The sequence below is a fragment of the Marmota flaviventris genome, chromosome 3, assembly GCF_047511675.1.
Source record: "Marmota flaviventris isolate mMarFla1 chromosome 3, mMarFla1.hap1, whole genome shotgun sequence".
Classification (NCBI taxonomy): Eukaryota; Metazoa; Chordata; class Mammalia; order Rodentia; family Sciuridae; genus Marmota; species Marmota flaviventris.
The window spans coordinates 172,077,934-172,100,313 of record NC_092500.1 but is presented as its reverse complement, the minus strand read 5'-3'; the positions used below and the strand labels follow the sequence as shown (position 1 = coordinate 172,100,313).

Here is a 22,380-nt window from a genome sequence, read left to right as displayed (position 1 = left end):
CCTCTGAGTCAGTGGGCACATGTCCTGGAGTATCCTTGAGGGAGGCCTAGAGAAAGGACAGAGGTGAGGCTGGAGAGGTGGCAGTGTGCTGGGCCATGAGGACAGCTCTGGATCACTCCAAGTACCATGGGGAGCTGTGGAGGGTCAGCGGAAGAGGAGCGAGGGCCATACGTGGGCTCTTCAAGGAGCACTTTGGCTGCTGCGGGAAGAGGGGCGGTTATGGGCGGGAGAGGGCAGTGCAGACCAGCGACAATGCAGACAAGGCCGGTGGTGATGGTGGGGACAGGGAGGGTCGTCTTGTAGCCCCAACTGGGCACTTGGAAATACTTGAGGACAGCTGGGCCTCCACAGGGTGCCGGCCATGTGCTCCAGGTCTGATACTGGCACGGCACTCTGGGAGGCTCAGGAATGTGGGCAGAACATGCACGGAGCGTGTGGCCACATCTCCCTGGGGATGCCAGGTTCTCTCCCACTGGCTATGGCACTAGTTCCTTGCTTAATCCTAACTGGACCCACAAAGCTGAACTTCCTGATGCTTTTGGACAGGCCTCTGAGGCCTACACCCGTGACCCTGGCCCTGCCTCAGAGGCCACTAGTGGGTTTTGATGGGACCTTAAATTGTCCTCTTGCCTGACTGGGGCTTGCAGATACAGTTCCAGAAAGTTCAGGTAAAAGTGAGGCTTACCCAAGGTGGGTACCCACCTGCTCATCTCTAATGGGCCACACACTCTATGAGGCTCCCTCGTTACAGAAGGTGAGTTAGGGGTAGAGTTAGAAGACTGGTTCAAGGTCCCACAGCACGCAGGGCTGACCTGCAAGCACTCCACCTGGACCTGCTTCCTTTGCCCTTTGCTCCCCCTGTGGAGCCTGGGTGTCATCCTGACAGAGGGGTCAGTGGATCTGTGACTGACCAGGGATGAAGGCTCCTTTGCGGGCTCCCTGATGCAGGGGGACATATGGGCTGTGGTGGGTAACTTGCCATTCTTACTAGCCCTCCAGCTTGGGAGCATGAACTTTCAGGGCTCCAACTTTCCCATCTGCCATATCAACTCACCTCCTAGGTAGGGCCAGTCAGTGAGTGGCACTTAGTGGAATGTCACAAAGGCTAATTCCCACCCTCTCTAGAGTGCAGCAGAGTGTCAACTCTCTTGGAATGCTTCCCTATGATCCTGAACCCGAGGAAGTCCACCTGCGTTCTGGGCTCACTAAGATGCTTAAGTGGTAGGCCCTGGAAGATCATCTGGCCCCACTCTCCCATTTTCCAGATGAGCGCACAGAGGCCAGGATGGGAAGGACTCGCCTAGGGCTCCAGATGTCAGATTTTTCTGATCTGCCCCGAGCAAGTCTCCGGGACCTTGTGCGCCCACGTGGGTGGGTGGGGGCCGGCACAGGCAGGGATGGCCCGGGTCCTTCTGCAGCGCCCACCCCACCCACGCCTCTGTGTTCTGTCCTGTGTCTCCCTGCAGGTATATCCGCACCATGTACCTGGGGATTCAGAGCCAGCGGCAGAAGGAACACCAGCGACGCTTCTACTGGGCTATGATGTACGAATATGCAGACGTCAACATGCTGCGCCTCCTGGAGACCTTCCTGGAGAGCGCCCCCCAACTGGTGCTACAGCTCTGCATAATGATCCAGAAGAACAGCGCCGAGACGCTGCCCTGTGAGTGCCCACCCTGGCCACGCCCCGCCCAGGCCACGCCCCGGAACCGCTAGGCCCCGCCCCACTCCTGCGGGGTCACCTCCTGGGAGCTCTGGGAGGGCCTGGCACCTCCGAGGGCGCTGGGAGTCCCAGCTCTGGGTCCTCAGGACACCGAGCCCTGAGCAATGTTGACGTCGCCTACACAGCACAGAGGTTTCCCCACTAGCGGGCTCTGGGCCTCCCCAAGACACTGTTGAATGAGCAGTGCAGACCTGGGTCTCCAGAGTGCCCCGGGGCAGGAGAAGCCAGTCAGGCCCCCAGCAGAGCCAAGAGCCCTAGGTCTCCCAGCCAGGCAGGGTGGCCCCTTCCCTCTGGCGCTGGCTTGAGCCCGGGTGTGCTGTGGGATGCAGGAGCTCAGGCCTAGAGAGAGCACAGGACTAAGGCAGAGTGGAATGTCAGGGGTCACTCGTGGTTGCAGACGCTGTAATTAGTGGTGCTCTTGCTTCACACTTACGTAGAGTCCCACTTGTCAATCAAGGCCAAAGCGGCTATGCTCCAATTACAGCAGGTGGCAGAGCCACACACCTGCCTATGGCCCCGCCTGCCCAAACCCTCTGGCCCTTGGGGCCTCGTGTTCTTCAAGGAGCCTCAGAAGCTCTGCAGCAGGCATCATGGTTTCCGCAGCAGCAGGAAATTTCGAAGGCATCCTTGGCTGCCAGAGAAGCTTTTGCAAGGTCAGACTGCGGTGGTCAAGGCTCTGTAGTCACACCACAAAACCAATGGCCAGCCCAGCCTCCAAGTGCCACTGTCACACCTCAGAATGTATGCCAGGGGACAGTAGCTTCAGTAGAGAACAGGATCTAGGATGAAAGGAGGCCAGAAATGATGGCTTGTTGGAGGAGATGGGATCTTTGGTCTGGGAAGACTCGGGCGACCTGAATTCCAACGTTGGAAGGGTTGCCGTGGGGAAGAGAGTCGTCCTGAAGGTCAGTGCAAGCAGGTGAGGGTCATTCCATCTAGCGATGGGAGGACTTTCTTGGGGAGTGGTCGGTTCTCTCGTGTTCAAGCAGCAGGTTGCTGAAGAGACTCAGCCCGGAGGTCCTGGCTCCAGAGGCTCACGTGAGCATGTGCATGCCCAGCTCAGCAAGGCAGCAGCGGGTGGGGGTCGCCCCCTGGCCGGCTCTTTCTGGTCGATGGCCTGTTCTCCTGGGCTCTCACCATCAGCCCAGCAGGCCTCCTATAGTGTCTGGCTCCCTGTTGGTGGTGGTGGTGCGTTTGTTGTGGACGTACTTCCTGAGTGGACTGCAGCCTCTATTGGTGAGATCTCTGGCTGACGGTGGGCCTTGTGATGGCTGCTGACTTCTCGACACTGTTGGTGCTGTAGGTGTTTAGGAAGGCCAATGGTGCTACCAATGCCACTTTACTCTCCAAGTTCGCCATTGGTCTTGCCCCGTGCCAAACTCCCCCACCATTGCCTGGTCTCCACCCTCTTGTCCTCACTGATGGCTGGGTTAATAGTACAATATTCAGCCTGCAAGATGGATTTGTATCCAGTTTCCCCACAAATGGAGACTCAAGTGAAATAATCATGATGATAATAACGATATTATGCTGGAGCTGTTTGGACATTTCTGGGCTGTCTTCCTTAAATCTAATACCTTAAAAGTTTAAATAAAGATAAAATAGACTAAAGAGAGCATAGCATCTGACATCACATTTACGCTGGTTTGGAAGGCAGGCTTGGAAGGCAGCCTGGTGCGTGGGAAAGGCAGGCAGAGTGCCGGCACCGTGCAGCTCTACCGTGGGGCAAGTGCATTCCTGACTGCTTCCTCATCTGTAAGTGGGGGGTAATAGCTACATGAGCCCCACACAAACCTGCACAGTGCATTGCTTGGCATGTTTTGGGTGCCTGATGCGGTCAGCCCTTCCACCAGGTATATTAAGCCGGGTGTCATCATATGAGCAGAGAATGGGCAGGCATGGTACCCACCTTTGTGCATCTTCCATTTTCTCTGGGGAGACAAAAACAATTAGAGATTGTGGGGATCCAGAGTGTAGGGAGGTGAAACAATGGGCAGATGAGAGGTTTCTCTGGAGGGGGCACCAACAAGTTGTGGGAGTTCTGACTGGGCATGTTGGGTTGGAGGGGCCCTACAGGAGAGTGGTCTGGGGATGGACGGAGACTCGATAGCTCCATCACTATGCCTCAGGCCTAGGCTTTTCTGATGGGTCTGCATGGACATTGGACGGTGGTTGGGATGGAGCTAGTCTGCCTTTTTGGTTAAGCCCACTCTGAGGAGCCATCCTGGGCTCTGACAGCTACTTCCTCTATCATCCCAGTACCGCCGTGTGTCAAGTACCTGCCACGAGTCAGACATGCTGGGAATGCATTGCATAGACACCTCTGCCTTTAGATCTTATTGACAGATGAGTACAGATGTGAGGGTAACTGTTTCTGGGGACAGCACAGAGAAGGTGACATTTTACCTGGATGGATGAGTAGGATCTGGCTTGGAGGGGAAGGTTGGGCAGTGAAACTGAAAATGTCAAGGGACTTTAGTGGCTCTGAGAGCCTAGGGTGCTTCAGGGAGTATGGGAGACAGTGGTGGTACTGGTGGTGCCAACTAAGCTAGTTAGTACTTTGGGGGAGCAAAACTGCATGCCAAAGACTAGCCTCAGAGGATTACGTAGGTTAACTAACCCACTAATATCCCATAGCAGTCCTTTGAGGTAGACATGCTTTCTCATTCCCATTCTGTGGATGATGAAATGAAGGTCCAGAGAGGTAAGGTACCCTGCACATGGCCACAAGTTTGTCAGTGCAGACTGGGTTTTTACCAAGGTACTTTGGCTCCCAAGCCTGTGCCCACAAGCAAGGAAGCTGTGCTGAGTCTAGAAGAGTCAGACTTGTGTGGATTCTGAAGGAGCCCATCACTAATACAGGGAAGAAAAGACTGACCTGCACCATGGCCAAGCTGAGAACAGATGTGCACCCTTTGGTACCAGTGTACACAGGTGTGTGAGCCCCAGATGCCATCGCACTGGCTGGGCCAGAGGCTGCTGCCGCCGCCTCTTACCCTGTGAGTCCCCGCCATGGGTTGGCAATGTGAAAATGCCCTCTGTCTTTGAGAGCATCCTGTTTGAGCCACCTCTTCCAGGTACTCAGGGGAAGCTTTGCTGTAGAGCTGAGCTTGGCCTGACCAGGAAGTGAAGGAATGGGCGTGAGAGTCAGCTCCCCAGGACCCCACCAATGACACAAGCCACATCCTTTGGCCTGGCTGTTTCTTGAGGATTTCTACTGCTCCAGACAAAGACTGGTGGATAACCAACTCTGGAAAAATGTCAGAAAAGTGGTGATACTCATGCACTCACCATGAAGACGACCCAAGACTCTTGGGATATAATAGAAGTCCAGCCTTTATAGAAAAGGAAGCGGAAGTCCTGAGAATCCAAGGATCTTAACTAAGGTGACTCACCAGCTAGTGGGAGGGTTGGTATTGAAATCCAGTGCCCCATGTTTCCAGTATGGCGCACATTCCTTGGGTCTTCTTAGAGTCCTCTGGCTCTGAGGGGCCAGGGCCCCTGAGAAGCCTCAGAGAAAACTCCAGAATCCTCAGACCTCTGAGCCATATGTGCCCCCCAACCCTCTAACTCAGCTAGGTGGAAATTCTGGTAGTCCTTGGGTGGGATGAGGGCTTGGGCTGGGGCTGTGATTGGAAGGCAGAGTGGCCTGGGACCCCTGGACAGGATCAACTGGTGCAGCATAGATCAGCCCTGCTCAGGGGGCTGCATCAGGGACCTGCTTCCTCTCGGGGCAGGGGTTCTCAGAGGTGATCAACGCAGACTTCCACTTGCTCTCTCTCTTTTTTTTTTTAAGAGAGAGAGAGAGAATTTTTTAATATTTATTTTTTAGTTTTCAGCGGACACAACATCTTTTGTTTTTTTGTATGTGTGCTGAGGATCGAACCCAGGCCGCACGCGCTACTGCTTGAGCCACATCCCCAGCCCCTCCACTTGCTCTCTTGAGTGACAGTCTGTCACATGACACTTTGCAGGATTTCTGGGGCCTTGTGAGTGGTGGCGGAGGATCCCACTCCTTTTGTTTGACAAACGGGAAGCTGAAGCTCACAGAGGGAAGGAAGTCACCCAGGGTCCCCAGCAAGGAGGGTGGACCTGGCTTCTTCTTCAGGCTCTTCTGCTTCTGGCCACCCCGGACCTGCATTTGAGGTAGCATGGCGGGTGCAGGCCATGGTCAAATGCCGCGCCTTGCCCAGGGAGCTCCCTGCCCCACACCTTCCTTCAGTAGCCACAGAGACCCAGGACCAAATTCCCATCAAAACCGTGTGTCTTCATGACGACAAAGAAGTATGAGGAAATGTCAAACCTTCCGTTTAAACCTTGACTTTCCTTCAGCAAATGTCGAGCCTGAAGAGACAATTAGGGGTCTTTCTTTCTGTCTCTTTGGTGTCAACCTCTCCACTCCCTCCCTCTTTCTTAACTTCACATCAGGCTTCTTTTACATCAAAAGCCCTTCCAGTGACTTGTACCTGAGTCACATCTGCTTCTTTCGCAAGAACCCTGACTGACGCCTCTGAGCAACGCGAGGCAGTGTTCTTTCCCTTTTTTCTGCTCCCATTGAGCTAAAATGCCTGGGCCTTTCTCTTCAGCTGCCTGTGCGTCCGTCTTCCTCCAGGAAGATCAAGAGCTTCCCACAGGGAGCCTCAGCTTCCACTGCTCTGCTCCCTGCCCCGGCATCCCCTTGGCAGAAGGGCAAAGCTGCCCAGGGCTGCAGGTGGAGGGGAGGCTAGCGGCCTGCTTGTGGCAGTGGGGTCCAGGCAGCAGACCCCATCCTTCCTCTGCCCACAGGGGAGGACACTGGGTCTCTTCTCTTGGGTCTCCTTTTTTTCTTCTTACATGAGGAAAGCTGTTGTCTCTCTCCAGTCCTTCTCATATGGACGTTGGCTGTCATTCTATCTTGGACCCATTGTCTTAGTCCATTCTGTTGCTGTAATGAAATACCCAAGACAGGGTAATTTATAAAGAATAGAAGTTTATTTGGCTCAAGTTCTGGAATCTAAGAAGTCCAACAGCGTGGTGCTGGCATGTGGACGGGCCTTCTTGGGTTATCATGATGTGGTGGAAGGCTCTGGAAGGCAAGATGGGGCAAGTGTGCTAGCTCAGGTCACTGCTCCTCTTCTGATAAAGCCACCCGTGCCATCCTAGGGCCCTACTCGATGACTTCCTTTCACCCTAATTGCTACCCAAAGGCTCATCTCCAAATACCATTAAATATAATTTTGAGGATTAATACACAAGCCTTTGGGGAGCCCATTCAAACCATTTCACTTATCCCTCAGGATCTTGGTTAAAATGGGGAGAGACCAGCCCCCCAGAAAGCCATAGTGATTTGGCAGTGGGAGCTGAAGGTCCTGGGTGTGTGCCCCACACCAGAGCCGTGACCTTCCCACTCTGTTTCCTCTACACCAAGTTAGTCACTGAAGCAACCGACCGGCTGCTCAAACAGCTTTGGATAACGACGACCTTGTCTAGAAATATAAGGAGTCTCTGGGCCCCTACCCCCACCCCAGTGCCCAGCGCGGCCCCTTAGGATCCCACTTGAGGCGGGCATTGCTCTTGTATTCGCCTTGCACTCACCTGGGGTGGGCCAGTTCCCGGAAGTGCTCTGGGCTCTCAGACTGCAGGTACCCGGCTCTGCCCGCTTTTGACTTCAGCCCACTGCACTTCTCTGATGTGGCCACAGGGAGATAAATAAAGGAAAGGATGTCCAGTTCCCTATTGGCCCCTTCTCCTGGTGGGCCTGCAATGTCACCCATCACAAAATGAAAGAGGCACAGGGAAGACACAGGTGTGGCTTTGTTTCCCCGAGGATGACCTCCCACTCTACTGTTTCTCCTTTTGCAGTGGTACCAGGAGGAACCTGCTTGGCATCTACCCAGAGTCCCCTGGCCAGGCAACTCCAGCTCACAGCCCTTCCTAGGTCCACATCTTCTGGTTCAAAGTCACACTTAAAACATTATGCTGTTAAATGGAATTTGCAGTGATTTTAAACACAGATCTGAGCCCTATCACTGCCTCACTTCAGCCTGAATCAGGTCCAGGTTGCCCTGACAACTGGGAAGAGGGAGGGTCTTCACACAGCAGAAAAAATACAAGGAAGGCCAACTAAATTGATCTCATTAGCATTAATACGGTTGAAATAGTGCCTGGTCATTTGGAAGTGACTGTGCATGAGTCACTGGAACAGAGGGATATGGTGCAGGCATCCTGAGGCAGCCCAGGTGACCGAGGTGGCTCCCTAGGGGATGGCTCAGAGGGCATAGGTTCAGATGCCCGAGCAGTGACTGACCCATTACCCCTTTATTTAGGAACTACTTATCAGTCACCTGTTAAGTGCCTAGCATGGCAGTAGGAGCTGGGGACAGATACAGCAAGAAGCAAGACTGGCAAACCCCTGTCCCCTGGAGAGTAAGCTTCTTGGGGAAAAAAGGGACAAACAAAGCAAATATTTTGTTTTGTGTGTAGAAAAGGACCCGCTCTAGGAGAGCAGTGAGGCCAGGGAGGGGAGGCCTAGCAGGCAGTGCGCAGTCTCAGTGGGTGGCCGGGGAGGCCTCAGGAGGACACCTTGGAGCCAGGGTGTGCTGGAGGAGGGGAGCCACCACGGCTCTCTGGAGAGAAGAGGGAACAGCTGAGGCCTTGGGCAAAGGGAGCCCAGGGTTGGAGGTAGAGAGGAGTGGGCTAGCCTGAACCAGGGTCCTAGGGGGTGGGCAGAGCCCTCGCCTGGCGGCACAGAGCTGCTCCCTGTGGGGTCTTCCCCTCCTGTCCTGCACAGGGGTGCCCCTGGCTAAGGAGCTCCCACCCTAAGTCCTCTGAGCTGAGCTGGCTCTGCAGACCGTCCCAGGCAGACTCTGGACTCTCATCTCCTCTGGGCCTCGGCAGCAGGAGCGAGGGCAGCAGGGACTCCCAGACCTCTCTCAGCCCTGGCCAGCCACGTTGCTAAGGGAGAGGAAGTAGGGAAGTCTCTGCAAGACGTGAGCAGTGGCTTTCCTTATCAGGCTGGAATCCACACCTCGGAGGAACTTCCAGCTCCAGGAAGGACAGCAGCCCTGAAGCTCCTATTTATACTCCGTGCACATTCTCTATATATTCACCATCTATATATGCATGCACATATATAATATGTGTATATATAGAGTGTGTGTACCAGAGATGTGCCTACGTGTTCTATATTCAGAACGCGTTGCGTACTCAAAGTCTACATTTTTACCCGTGGTTAACAAACAGTAAACTGGGCACAGCAGCCCCCTCACCCAAGACCACACAGCTAGACCCAAGGTCTGCTGGAGCAGAGTCCTTGTCCCTTGCAAGACACCTCGCTGCCCTGTTCCAATACTGTCACTTCTGGGAGCAATGGGGCATCGGCCTGGCTGGCTGTTGGCTCCTCCTGAGACCAGAGTTAGCAGAACTCTCCAGGCTGGGCAGACGGCCTCCCTCAGAGTGCGCTCCAGACCAACAGGAGCCAGGCTCCCGGGAGCCTTGTGCGGCACCAGCTGAGCGGCTGACATTTGTTCTAGAATCTCTGAGGCTTGCCTCCATCCAGCTGGCTGTGAAGATGGTATTTTGATATCTCTGACAGCATCTTCAAGGAAGAAACAAGTGAAACGGGGCCTGGAGTTAGCGTTCCCCTTGCTGCGTCCTTCACAGGCTGGTGTTTGACCTTGAAGCTCCTTGAGGGGAGGGTTGCTACCACACCGCATGGCCACAGGAGCTGTCCTGCATATTGCAGGTGGTTCTGAGCCTCCACCCCCAGGTGCCAACAGTACTGGCACCAAGTCATGAGAACCCAAGTCTCTACAAAGTCGTCTCTGTCGGGAACGACCACCCTGCTGTTCAGTGGGGGATACTAGGGGCTGCTGGCTGTCCACCTCGAGCCCTGGGACCTATTCAGATCCCTTTGTATGCCAAAGGGACTTTGCAGACAGGCTGAAGTGCAGGATTTGAAATGGGCAGACCATTCTGAAGGAGGCAGGAGGCAGAGGCACAGAAAGCAACATGACAATGAAAACCGCACTGCTGGCTTTGCTGGTGGGGAAAGGGACCAGGAGCTGAGGAACGCGGGTGGCGGCAGAGGTGGAGCAGCAGAGCAGACTCTCCCAGGCCCCCAGGGGCACCTGGCCCTGCCCACCCACTTCAGACTCTGGACGCCAGAACTGGATGATGATACATTTGGTTGGTTTTGGCCAATTAATTTGTGATCATTTGTTACAGCAGCTGTAGAAAAGGAACAGAGTGGGGAAGGTGGATTAAACTGAAGCCACCGTCACAGCCACTGTGCCGCGCTGGCCTGAGGCGATCCCAGGACAGGCAGCAGAGATGGGTGCAACTCCAGCTTCCTATGGCCAGGGCACCAATGGCATCCCTGCCGGGTTTGCACTTGTGGTGTTACTTGGAAAGGGTATCTGGGAGGCATCGGCTCAAGAATTACTTGTTGAGTGACCGCAAGCACAGAGCTCACGGGAACAGATACGACAGCTTCTCTACCCTCAAGAATAAATGTTGGTTCTATCTAAAGGGAAGCCACACAGGAGGGAAGGAGACAGGCCACAGAAAGCATGGCTGTAAAGAAGCAGCCATCAAGGGCCCCCAGGAGGAGGCGATGGCTGGGCTGAGCCGGGGCAATGAGCAGGTAGAGGGACCAGCCTGGGCGGGGACAAGCGTGGTACACATGGCATCATTTACAGCCACGCAGGTGGGCACCATACTTTGCTCTGTGTCAGGTGCTGAGCCTGGCCCTGCATGGACATCTCCTCTCCAGTCCTTCCAGCAGCCTCATGAGGGTTTTCGGTTCTTGTCACCTCTTTCCAGGTGAGGGGCAGGCAAAATCAGCCTGTGTGGTGTGGCGGGAAGTTGGCGGCTGTGGCTGGCTCTGGAGCATGGTGCTCTCCTGTCTGTGGGAGCAGCTGGATCTCACTGGTCCTCAGTACCGGCCCAGGAGCCCTGTGTGGACACAGGCCTTGGGCACTGTGCATGGGAACTTGAATTTGAGTTTGTTGGGGAGAGAACTGCTGGGTGGGGTTCCCACTGTATTGCAGGACGTCCGAGACCTCGGAGTTGGGCGTACCGGGTTTGAGCCCTCCTCTCAGCAGCTCGAACCACAGGTTTTATTATCATCCAGGTATGGCAAAGCCAACCAAGCACAGACAGCTGCCATTAGAAAGTGTCTGTTCCAGATCCCAGTGTCCCTCGCTGTCCAGGGGTGCTTGCTGGGATTGTTGTCTCCATTCGGCACTGAAGAACAGGACACAGAGACGGCGAGCAAGAACTAGGCTTATTGCAAAAGCGAGAGAGACTTCTCCGAAGAGAAGGGCCCAGAGCTGGGGTCTGGTGGGGGAGTTTTGGCCTGTTCTTTTTATGGTCTCTGGAATTTCCTCCTTTCCTTATCTCCTCCCTGTCCTGCGCTCCTCACTATTATTGGTTGATGCCCTCTCTGTCCACACACCTGTTTTAGTTTTTCTATTGGATCCCCACCTAGGAGCACTAGTATGGAGGTGTAGGTCCGATTGGGCTCCCCAGCTGTGTCCACGAGCGCTTTCATCAACCAGGAAGTTGACCTCATCAGAAGGCCCTCTCCATGCTCCTTTGGTCTGGCCCTGGCCTGACCTCCTCACGGGTGCCATCTTGCCCTGACTGCCTCAGCCTTTCTCTGTCTCCCTCACCAGGAGGGGCGTACCATGAATCCACGGGTGAGTGGCCAGGGAAGCACCTGGAGGTTCAGAAGGCAGAGGAAGGGAGGGGAGGACTGTCGGTAAGACCTTTCATCATGGTTTCTGTGGGAAGAACAGGGGGACGGGGCATTAGACTGGGGATTGGCGGCTGTGGATAGTTTCAGGGGGTATTGGGGCATAGGACTGGTTCTAGTTGTTGCCCTTCAGTGACCAGGGCAGGTGGCCAGTGGCTCAGAGGTGGAGTTCTGCAGAGGAGGTGGTGGGTGTGGCCTCTGGATGATTCGGTTGCCTATGAAAGGAGGGATCACAGTCATGGGGCTGGCTATCTCTAGGCACTCCAGGGCCAGGAAGGCCCCAGATGTCAAAGCATCAGAAAAACACACATAATACAGTCTGCAGGCTCTTAAATAAATGGGCCTGCTTAATGCAGGAATCCTTTTACCTCTTGGTGCCTCAGTTCCCTTTTCTGTGAATTGGGCACACATAGGCGTTCTGATGAGACATTGGGATTAAATGAAATGATGTGTGAAGCGTTTGGCACAATATCTGATACGTTGGGAACCTTCAATAAATGTCGGTCCCTTTCCCCCCGCCCCGTCTTTGGCTTCTAAGGCTTTCTTTCTAAAGGACAAAGCACCAAAGGAGGCTCCCAGAGAAGTCCCCTCCCCTCAAAGAGAAGTGGGAGATCGGACTTGCCGGCTAAAGGGGGTCACGTCCCTGGCCCTGGGTATCCCCTTCAGAATCTGAGGAGAGCTTTGGACTCTTCCATGAGGAAAGCATCCACATGGGTCTGAACATAATTCCAGAAGGGCCAGCCTGCCCTCGGGGCACTGCCATCTGGGGATAGAGGAGCTAAAAACCCCAAGGTAACAAGTTAAAGGGTTTGTTGTTCCAAGGTGGTGGAAACACCAGGGTGAAAGACAAGGCGCTAGGAGGGCGTTTGGAGGTGACAGTTAAAGTGTGGCAGTCAGGGACAGCCTGGCCAAGACACTGGGCTTTGAGTAAAAATCTCAGTGAGGTGACATTTGGGTGCAGATGTGTGGGAAGAGCGCTCAGGCGGAGAGCTGGCCAGAGCAGAAGCTCTGAGGCGGGAGTGCGAGAGGACTCAGAGAGGACAGAGGTCCCTGAGCGAGGCCTTGCCACCGAACCTGGGAATGGGGACCACCAAGAGGTGGTCGCGGAAACCTGGCAGGTCCGCGTGCACCTCCGAGGCAGCCCCCATCATAAGGGCCCTGGAGGCCCCTGCAAGGCTGTGGCCGTTACTGGAGTGGCGTGGCCCGGCGCTCAGCACAGGCTGGCCGTCCACCCCAGGGCTCCAGCAGCTTCCTTTACACGTTGATTGAGTGAGGGTTGTGGGTCACTGTGAGCTGCCCCTCCCTGGAGCGTGGCAAGCCACCCTACCAGACATGGGCAGCCACATGGAAGGACATACTGTAGCTTAGTCACTCTGGCTGCTGTGGTGTGAATCGTGTTGGGATAAGAGCAGGTTCAGGGAGAGCAGCCAGGGAGCCATTCCAAAAGTCCAGGCAAGAAAGATGAGATAGAGGTGTTACCTCCTCCTGAGTTCCCAAGACGGGTCCTCGGTTCTTCAGGCCCACAAATGTGACTTCCTCAGTGCTCACAGAGACTATCAGAGAGCTGACATGTGTCAGCGAAACGGGTAAAAAGCTGACGTATAAACCTGAATCCTCATTTCCCTGTTTTGTGAGTGAGGACAGGGAGATATAACTTTCTCTCTGATTAATGAAGAAATCTGGGTTTGGGATTCGGGCAGGTCTGCATTCAAAGCCTACTTCTGCAACTTTCTGACTACCTGATATGAAAAAGTTCCTCAGCCTGTGAGCCTCAATCTCTCCATCTTAAAATTGGCCCACTGCCTCAGATTGCAGGGAAGAATAATTGAGTTAATACATGTCAAGCATCTAGCTTGGAGTCTGGGCCCGAGCAGCTGTTCAGTAGAGGGAAGTATTAATGTTATTGAAAACCTGTTGGAAATTAGCAGATGGCATGATATGCCATAGATGGAAAAGAGGTAGTTCGTAAAAACCATGGTAAGACTTCATGCCCTTTACCAGAACTGCCCTGTAGTGGCCCACTGGAATTCTGTCTGCCTCGGACCTTCTTTCTTACGTTAAAGAGCTTTTCCTTCAGCCAGGGAGTGTGTAGCCCCTCTGATTTCAGTTTTCCTGAGACACCCCAGTCCTCCCTCCTGGGCTGCTTTGCTTAGCCACTGGTTTTCCCAGCCTCCCAGCCAAGCAGACACGTCAGTCCTGAGGGCCACAGTGGCAGGTGGTAGATGCCATCTTGTCTACTCTGGCCCTCCCTAAAGGCCAGTCCTGGAATATCTGGGGTGGACACCTCTCAGAGACCACACCCTCTCTGGACACAGAAATGGGGGGACAGGTCTGGGAGGCTTGTGCAGGGCTGCATTCAGAGAACACTGCTGGGCCCGCAGCTGTGCTAACTGTGTGCCCGCTTCCTATTTACTGAGCTGGTACTTGAGGTGCATGGTTAGAAAGCAGACTGCTTACCTTGTTTCTTTCACAAGTGCCTCAAAGAGTATAACCTCTAGCCAGAGAGCCACCGACAGAGGCCTCGCCAGTTTGCCTGCCCATGGGCTATGGGAATGTGGAGCCTGGCACGTCTAATTTGCCTAGACACTCACCAAGCTTTCCAAGAAGGCTTGTTGATCTGGCCAGTGGTCTGCTGGGAAATGTGGAACAACCAGCCCTGGGCAGGACTAGGTGACCCTGGTTAGTAGTGTTTGCCAATTTCCATGGTGTAAATATTCCCACCAAGCTCCAGCGTGACATCCGCCAGCCTGTACAATCTCTGACATTTCAATCATGGCAGATCCTGACTCTGGACAGGAGTCACCCCAGGCTCCAGGGTTAGCTCCCTTGTTTACCAGCTGTGTGACCTTGGCCATATGCTCAGCACCTTTGAGGCTGGCTCGGGAAGACCAGGATGCTTGTTCCCTGTAGAGGAAAGTGCCTTTAGAATTGTTCCGTGCCGAGCACCTGGGAGGAGGCCAGGAAGGAGCCAGCCCTTGTGCTTGGAGAGGTGGTGGGCACAGTTGACTCATCTTTTTCTGGGAACATTTCCAAGAGGACACCAGGCTCCTTAACATTGTAGGAAGATCAAGGGATTTGATGGATGGAGAGGGACGATAGCCACCAAAAGGAACTCGGTGTAGAATACTGGGAGTATTGCAGGGAGCTGGCCGAGCAGACGGTGCAGCGCTCTCCAGTGTCACTAGCAGGGTGGCAGTGGCGTGAGTGGCCAGCTAAGCATGGGTCTTGCTGTGGGGAATCTCTAGGGCTCCAATGCCAGAGCTCAGGAGGACATGCCTCGCAGGACGGCCGCCGCAGCATCTAAGTGGCTTCCTTTCGGCTCTGTTTTCCCTGTCTGTTAGTCGGGATAATGACCCAGCAGGAGAGAGCTCCCACCAAGAGCTCAGGCTGCAGTCAGAGTAGCAGGAAGAGAAGTGAGGGACCACTAGTTGTGAGGAACAGAGGAGGGTGGAGGGGACTCCAACCCCGAGTGTCACAGGAGTCCAGAAGAGAGACCCCAACCCGTCCTCCAGCCCTCCGCAGGCCCCTCCCAGGGGCTGGTCGACTACCTCCAGGAGAGCTCACAGCTGAGGTGGGAATCAGGAGTAATGGCGAGGCAGAGCGAAGAGAGCTAGGGCCTGCCTAGGAGGGTGGGGGCAGGACAGAGGGGCTGACGGCAGAGAGGAGGCGGCCAAGGGTCCCGTGCTTCATGCTGATGGGAAGCAGTAGGGAGAAGGACCAGTGCCGCAGTCCGGCTGCAGCAAAATAACCGGGGGGTGACGAGGAACTTGTGTACATTGATACAGCAGGAGTGGGAGCCGTTTATTGCAGGACAGGAGGGGTACTTATACATTCCACACAGCTTATCTTAATTAGCATAAACTAGATACAGCAGTCAACCAATCAGGAATCTCCACATTTAATGGCTCGCTGGCATAACTTCACAAACCACTCCCTCTGCAAAATGCCAGGCGCCATCCTGACTTGTTTACAGACTCTAACAGACCGGGGGTGAGGGTCCTGGCTCGGCTGCTATTCCCCGCAGCCCCTGTTCTGTGCTTGGCTGGTTTGGTTCCTTTAAATGTTTCTGCAACATGTGATTTGCGGTGGTGGTGGGCGCAGAGGGTGGAGTAGGGCAGCTAGCGACAAGCCTGACCTTGCACATCCGGCTCGGCAAACCCAGCCCCATAGCTGCCCCTGGACTCCCTAGAGCCAGCTCACTGGCCATCTTCAGTGCGCCAGTTGCCCGTGGCTCACAGAGTGTCCTTTCTACCAGATGCCAAGTTCTCACAGGGAGCTCTGGTCACCTCTTTCTTCCTGACCCTCTCTGGAGGAGCCTCAGGGCTCCCATTTGCTGATGGGTGATGGGTTGGGGCAGCTAGCTGGGCCACCCTGGATGGCAGCCTGGCCCTGTCCTGATCTTGCCAGATCTGCCTTCCCACCTTGCCCTGATGGCCTGGTACCCTGCCGCCCCTGACCCTCCTCTGCCTCGCACGTCCTGACCCTTCCTCCTCATCGGCTGCAGCTGGATTTGAGTCCCATCTTCCCACCATCACAGTGCTTCTCCCTACTCCTCTAGGGGCAAAGGTGCAACTGCTAGGGTCCTGTAAAGGTGGCATTGAGACCACCACGTTGGACCTTCCTGATGACTGTCTCTTGCTCCACTTGGGGGGCCACAGGGTCACTACATTTATGGAACCTGAGGCCTGAAGCCCTTCTCTCTAAGCCTTCCAAGGGTAGTTGTCCCCCAGGAGGCTCCAGCTTAACAATTCGCCGGTTGACTTGTTGGACTTGGTCAGCTTGGTGGGCAAGCCATAAGCCCTAGCTGCTGGTCTGCACCAGGGAGAGGGTCAGCTGTGATGGTCACTGTGCAGAGCTTGTCACATCCTAACTTGATGCCTTGAACAGTTTTCTGTCTGGTCCTAGAAATGCACAAGTGGTGGCACTGTGAGTGGCAGGCCCCAGGCATTTCACCTGGACCTCCGCGGCCGTCCTGGGGGACTGGGTGGTGTGGGGGAGAATGCAGGGACTTTTGGGTTGACCTTGGGCAAGACAGAAATCTTCCTGGTGAGCCATTGCAGAGGAAGAAGCTGTCCTTCCTCCCGTGTAACGGAGCACACTGCGGGCCTGAGAGGACTCATCATTTAATGGCGGGAAAGTGATCACAGCTGTTCAGTTGAAGTTCCCTCTTTTTTGTGGTTCTCGGGTTACTCTACTGAGGAAGCCCTGGCAGAAATCAAATTTGGATTTTAGCTCAATAATCAAGAGCTCTCAACAGATTTCCCTGGCTGCTACTCTTCCTGGCCACTCCTGTGAGACTCAGATCCTTGGGGGCTTTCTTTCTCACCCTCACCTGGCCAGTCACGAAGCACAGGGGCCTGTTAGTACAGTGGTCACTCTCAAGGCCACCAGAGTGGGACTGTAACTTTAAATCCTGCTTCCCTCTCTTGGTAGGTGTATGATTTTGAAATTTTTAAATTTCAGAATTTTAAATTCAAGAGCTTTTAAAATTTAAGAATTCTTTTCTTAACTATCTTTATGTATAAAATGAAATTAAATAGAGAACTACTTCAGTTTCCTAGAGCCACTGCCAGAAAGTACCCCGACCTGGTGCTGGGACCACAGACATCCGTTCTGGAGGCTGAAGACCAGGTCAGGGGGTCTGTGGGGCTGGTTTCTCCTGAGGTTGTTCCTCCCCCCGCCGGTGTGGCCTTTGCTGTGTCCTCACGTGCCCTGCGCTTACATGACCTTGGTGCCTCTGTGGGTCCAAACTTCCTCTTCTAAGGACACCAGAAAGATTGGCTCAGGGCCCCTGTGTGACCTCGTTTTACCTTAACTACTTTGTAAAGACCCCACCTCCACATGCCGAGGTACTGGGGCTCCGCACCTCAGCACAGACATCTGGGGGCAATGCAGTTTGGCCCGTCACCCGTTCATCTTCCGCAGGGTGCTTCTAGACAAGACCCTGCTGTGACTACTCAGGGGGTCGGGCCTGTGCTCTCTGGGACAGCGGGGCACCCACGGGGGGTTTCAGAGCACAGAGCCCAGCTGCTGCCCCTCCATTCTCAACCAGCTCTGCCCCAATGAGTCCCCCAGGTGGCCGGCTACCCAGGCACCCTCCTGTGGTGGCCTCCAGGGAGCACTTGCACTTGTGGTCCTGTTTGGGTGAGGCCACAGGCCTTGCCCAGGGAAAAGATGCAGAAGCAGCCAAGCCACAGATGTTTGGTCCAGCGACCAAATAGCATGTGATAAGTTCTTTGGGGTGGGCAGAAGACAGGGCAGTTTGACCCCCATATCCCTGCTTCTTGAGCCCCCAGAGGCAAAGCCACTCTCCGGTGAGCTTCCAATGAGTGAGAAACCTAATTTCTGAAGGGGACCTCGGGTGGCTCTGGTTTTCTGGTCTCCTGCCTGGGATGGACAGTTAGAATGGAAAGTTCTTTGGTGCGGTGGTGAATTAGGAAGCGGCTGGGGTGAGGGTTTGGGCCACCCTCAGCCAACCCCCTCCTTACATGATGCCTGCTGCCGGCAGAGAGGGGCAGGCTCTGTGTGGGCATGAACCCCCTGGAGCCCCAACTGCCGACCCAAACCCCATACTCGGCTTCCTGTGGAGTCAGCGGGTGTGTGGCTTGGGAAGCTCCCTTGGGTACATTGTGGGGCGACTGCTAATGTTACCAGGTCAGGAACAGGTGAGACAGAGGCTGGGCAGGGGCTGGCCCCAGGGCTCAGCACCCCAGTCTTCCCTGTGCTGCTTCCTAAGCCCTCTCGTAATTTCGCAGTGAGGAATGACAACATTTGGGAACCGTTTGTGTCAGTACTCTGCAGAGGAGAACAGAAGCCTCCACCAGAAGCCAGCTGGGGCGGGAATGGGCTCGGTGACCCACACGTAAAGACCCAGAGCAGTCTTCAAGGCCATGGTGACGGAGCCAGCCTGGCAAGGGTGACCTGGAAGGCGGGAGGTGAAAAGAATCGTCTTTGGCTCTGCTACTGGTGATCCATGAACATTTGAGTTCCTATCTGTGTATGTTTGGCACAAATGGGGCTAATGTCAACACACAGGGAACAGCGAAGGCTGAGGGCTGCCCCCCTCCAGTACCCTACCCTATTGAAAAGCACGTTCAGAACTGGACCTCATTAGACCTGCTCTGGCACAGCTGGGTTTTCTTGTTTCATGAGTTCAGCACTCATGTTTCCCTGAGTGGAAAGCGATAGGGACAATAATAGATTTTGCTTTATTTGAGGGAAGCCCAAATCATGCCTTCTTCTCGTTCCACTTCCGTGGGGTAGCAGCTCCTACCAGATGCATTACTATTAACATCAAAAAATGAGCTTGGCCTGACAGCGGTGGGGACACAGGACGTTTTAGAGGAACTTCCTGAGAGTTTTCCAGTATGGGGACAAGGCTAGTGCAGGCTACCAAGATGTGACTGTGTGTGCCCTGCTCCAGAAACCCACAACCTAAATCAGGGGTGCCCAGGAGGACCTGTCCTGCTCTCTGTCCCAATCTGACAGCACGACCACAGCTGGGCTCCAAAAGCTCAGCCCAGGAGCCATGCATGGCCTCTGAGATGCAGCTGAAAGGCGCTATGTGCACCATCAGCAAGGAGGGACATGTAAGTGTCACATTCAGAACTTTCCAGAGAAGCAGGGGGAAGCACCATCACAGCTCCTAAGGTATATTCCAGATTGGTTTTTGTGGAAAAGCTGGCATCATTTCTCATCTCTGCGGTTTGTTTGGAATCTTGGTTGTTATTACAAAAGCCACACATGCTCACTGTAACTGCCGACTGCCCGGGTGTTTGCCATGCCTGTGCCAACATGCTAGGTTGCACCACAGTGTTCTGCAAGTCAGACCCTGAGCACCCATGTGAGATGAGGGAAGGAGGGGGCTTCTATGATGGGGCTGTTCAGTGGCAGGACTTTGATTCTTCTTTGAGTTTTGCAGTTTGGATCATTGAAGAGAGGTGGGCAGGGACCCAGGGAAAGAGCAGGATGAGGAGGATCTGCAGCAGCTTAATTGGCCTCTGGGTGTACAGGGCTCCTGGATTCATTCTTTTGGCTTTAAGAAAAAAAAATGTTCGGGTATCTTATTTTAGCCTGGAAGAATGTCACGGGGAGTCATGCTCTGGGGTGGGGTAGGGGTAGAAAGTTTGGTAAGGAGATTTGCCAATGGGTGGACATTCAGGTCTCTGACTGCATTTTGTTCTGAAATTTTAGGCAAAAGGAGGTACTAGGTGGACTGGAGGAGACAGAGGGTGACAGAATCTGGCTTGAGAGGAGATTATTTGATGATACTGTGCTAATGACCGCTTGTTCATGGTGAATCTGAGAGTCCAGCAGCTGCGGCCAGTTTTCCATTTGACTTAGTTGCAAATATCAAGGGGGCAGAGTAAGAAGTAAAACTTTGCAGGCAGCCAGAGTACCCCTTGGAGTGAGGCACATTCCACCTCTCTGAATCTTTGTCCCCTGGGGGAAGTGCAGGAAGCACAGAGACCTTGGGAACCTCCCCACCAGCCAGGGCAGAGGTTGCCCTGAAGTAGGAGGTGCAGCGCAGTTGATGTGCAGAGGCAAGACAGACCAGAAGGAAGGGCAGAGGGGACTGCTGAGCGGCGTCCTTGACCAGGGTGGCCCTAGGTAGTAGATGGGGAGAAGCCAAGTGGACGGAGTTTCAGGAAGGGGCTTTGTGGAACCTGGAGTTGGGAGAGGAAAGGGCACAAGGGTGAGTTCAGCTTTGCAGAGGAGAGCACTTGAGGAGCTGGGGCCAGGGAGTTGGCCATCGGTCTCCACAGCTGGCCCTCTCTTCTGTGGACCCCTCCAAGAGCACAGGCTGCTGGGGACAGATTCGCCAGTGCTGGCTGCATGTTCACACGCAACAGGGTCCCCTAAGATAGAACACAGGCATGGCAAGTGTGGCCAAGGGCTCCATTCTCAGCTTCACAGCTGAGCAGCGGAGCTCCTGAAATTCCAGGCAGGGCTGTTGAGACTAAAGGTCGACCCCAGGCTGTCAGTGTAGGGAGCAGCGGGGGCTCCAAGTCCGGTTCCTGACTCTGTGTTTCTTTCTCCCTCCTCCTTTAGATCACGGTGTGTGTGGGCGTCTCCTCTGCCGGCAGCCCCGCTGTGCCCCACGGTTGATGTCGAGGTTTTGACTGTGTGGGTTTGTGTCTTTCCGGCAGGTGTCTCCTCTGTGACCTCCCTGATGTCCCTGGCTTGGGTGCTAGCCTCCTATCACAAGCTGCTGCGGGACTCCAGGGACGACAAGAAGAGCATGAGCTACAGAGGGGCCCTCGTCCACCTCTTCTGGCGCCTCTTCACCATCTCATCCCGAGTTATCTCTTTTGCCCTCTTTGCTTCCATCTTCCAGCTCTACTTCGGGATCTTCGTGGTGGTGCACTGGTGCGCCATGGCCTTCTGGATCATCCATGGCGGGACAGACTTCTGCATGTCCAAGTGGGAGGAGATCCTCTTCAACATGGTGGTAGGGATTGTGTACATTTTCTGCTGGTTTAACGTCAAGGAAGGGCGGACTCGATATCGAATGTTTGCATATTATACGATAGTCTTGACCGAGAATGCTGCCTTGACGTTCCTTTGGTATTTTTACAGAAACCCGGAGACCACTGACTCCTACGCGGTGCCAGCACTGTGTTGTGTCTTTGTGAGTTTTGTGGCTGGGATCGCACTGATGCTCTTATACTATGGCGTGCTGCATCCCATGGGGCCACGGGCTAAGGTCTTTGCCAGCTCCTGTTGTGCCGAGCTGCTCTGGGGCATCCCTTTGCCCCCCGATGTTGAGCCCATGGCACCTCAGACCCCTGGGTACCGGGGGACCCAGGTCACGCCCACCAGAGCCGTGACGGAACAACAGGAGGATCTCACGGCTGACACTTGCTTGCCCGTTTTCCAAGTGAGACCCATGGGGCCCGCTACCCCGTCGGGGCGTCCTTACCACCCAGAAGGGCCCCTCATTAAGATTGACATGCCAAGAAAGAGGTACCCAGCTTGGGATGCTCACTTTGTGGACAGGAGGCTGAGAAGGACTATTAACATCCTACAGTATGTCACACCCACGGCAGTAGGCATTCGCTATCGGGACGGGCCACTCCTCTATGAGTTGCTACAGTACGAGTCTTCACTCTAAGGGCACCTTGACCCAAGTTGAGAAGGGGACCTTAAGTTTGGTCTGCGGTCAATGCCGCCTGCAAGAAATATAACCCTCCCTTCCCCCAACACACAGAACCACCACACACCACCACCACCACCACCACCACCACCACCAGAGAATTAAGTCACGTCCCCTTCAGATAAGCTTTCTTTCCAGTCGCCGTATGTATACAAAGATATTCTCTATGTTTTGTAAGTAAAAACAAAAAGAAAACCTTTCTTTTGTTTTTTACACATAAGAAACAGTATTGAAAAATCCCACACTATGATTCCTGGGGTGCAGGAGGAGGCGTGACCTCTGCTCCAAAAGAAAAAAAAGTTTTATACCTTACACCAAGTGTAGATCATTTCCGGGATTGGTGCTGATTGAAAGAACAAAACAAAACAAAACAAAAACAAACAAACAAACAAATAAACAACCTTCAACTGCCTTATGCCCTTAGGTGCTGAGTTTCATTAAGTACTGTCACGTTTTCTCACGCAAAACTCTCTGGTGACTTTTGCACCAGGAGAGGAGAAATTTCAACAATCAAATGAAACAAATCTACAAACGAAACAAACAAACAAACAAATCCAACAATACAAAGCAATCATTCTTCCTATCTATCTGATTATTTGTATCGAGGAAAACAAATTTACCAAAAGCAAAGGCATAGAAACCCCTCCCTCCATTTGGTTTCTCCCGCTACTCTCCCGTCCCTGCCGCACTTCACTGAGCCTTCTAGGAGCCCAAGAGCCGTTTGGGTCTCAAATGGCTAGAAAAGCTGCTTGAAGGCTGACTATG

The 22,380-nt window shown here is 54.1% G+C and overlaps 1 protein-coding gene across 1 annotated transcript in view; it reads left to right on the top strand.

Moving 5' to 3' along the window:
• Xkr6 (XK related 6) overlaps positions 1 to 21,661 on the top strand; it is a 239,444-nt gene extending 217,783 nt beyond the window's left edge. The window contains exons 2-3 of the mRNA XM_027927132.3: positions 1,467 to 1,663; positions 20,609 to 21,661. Coding sequence (XP_027782933.1) covers positions 1,467 to 1,663; positions 20,609 to 21,573 — 1,162 coding nt within the window. The 3' untranslated portion in view covers positions 21,574 to 21,661. The remainder of the gene's footprint in view (positions 1 to 1,466; positions 1,664 to 20,608) is intronic.
• Positions 21,662 to 22,380: the final 719 nt, after the last annotated feature.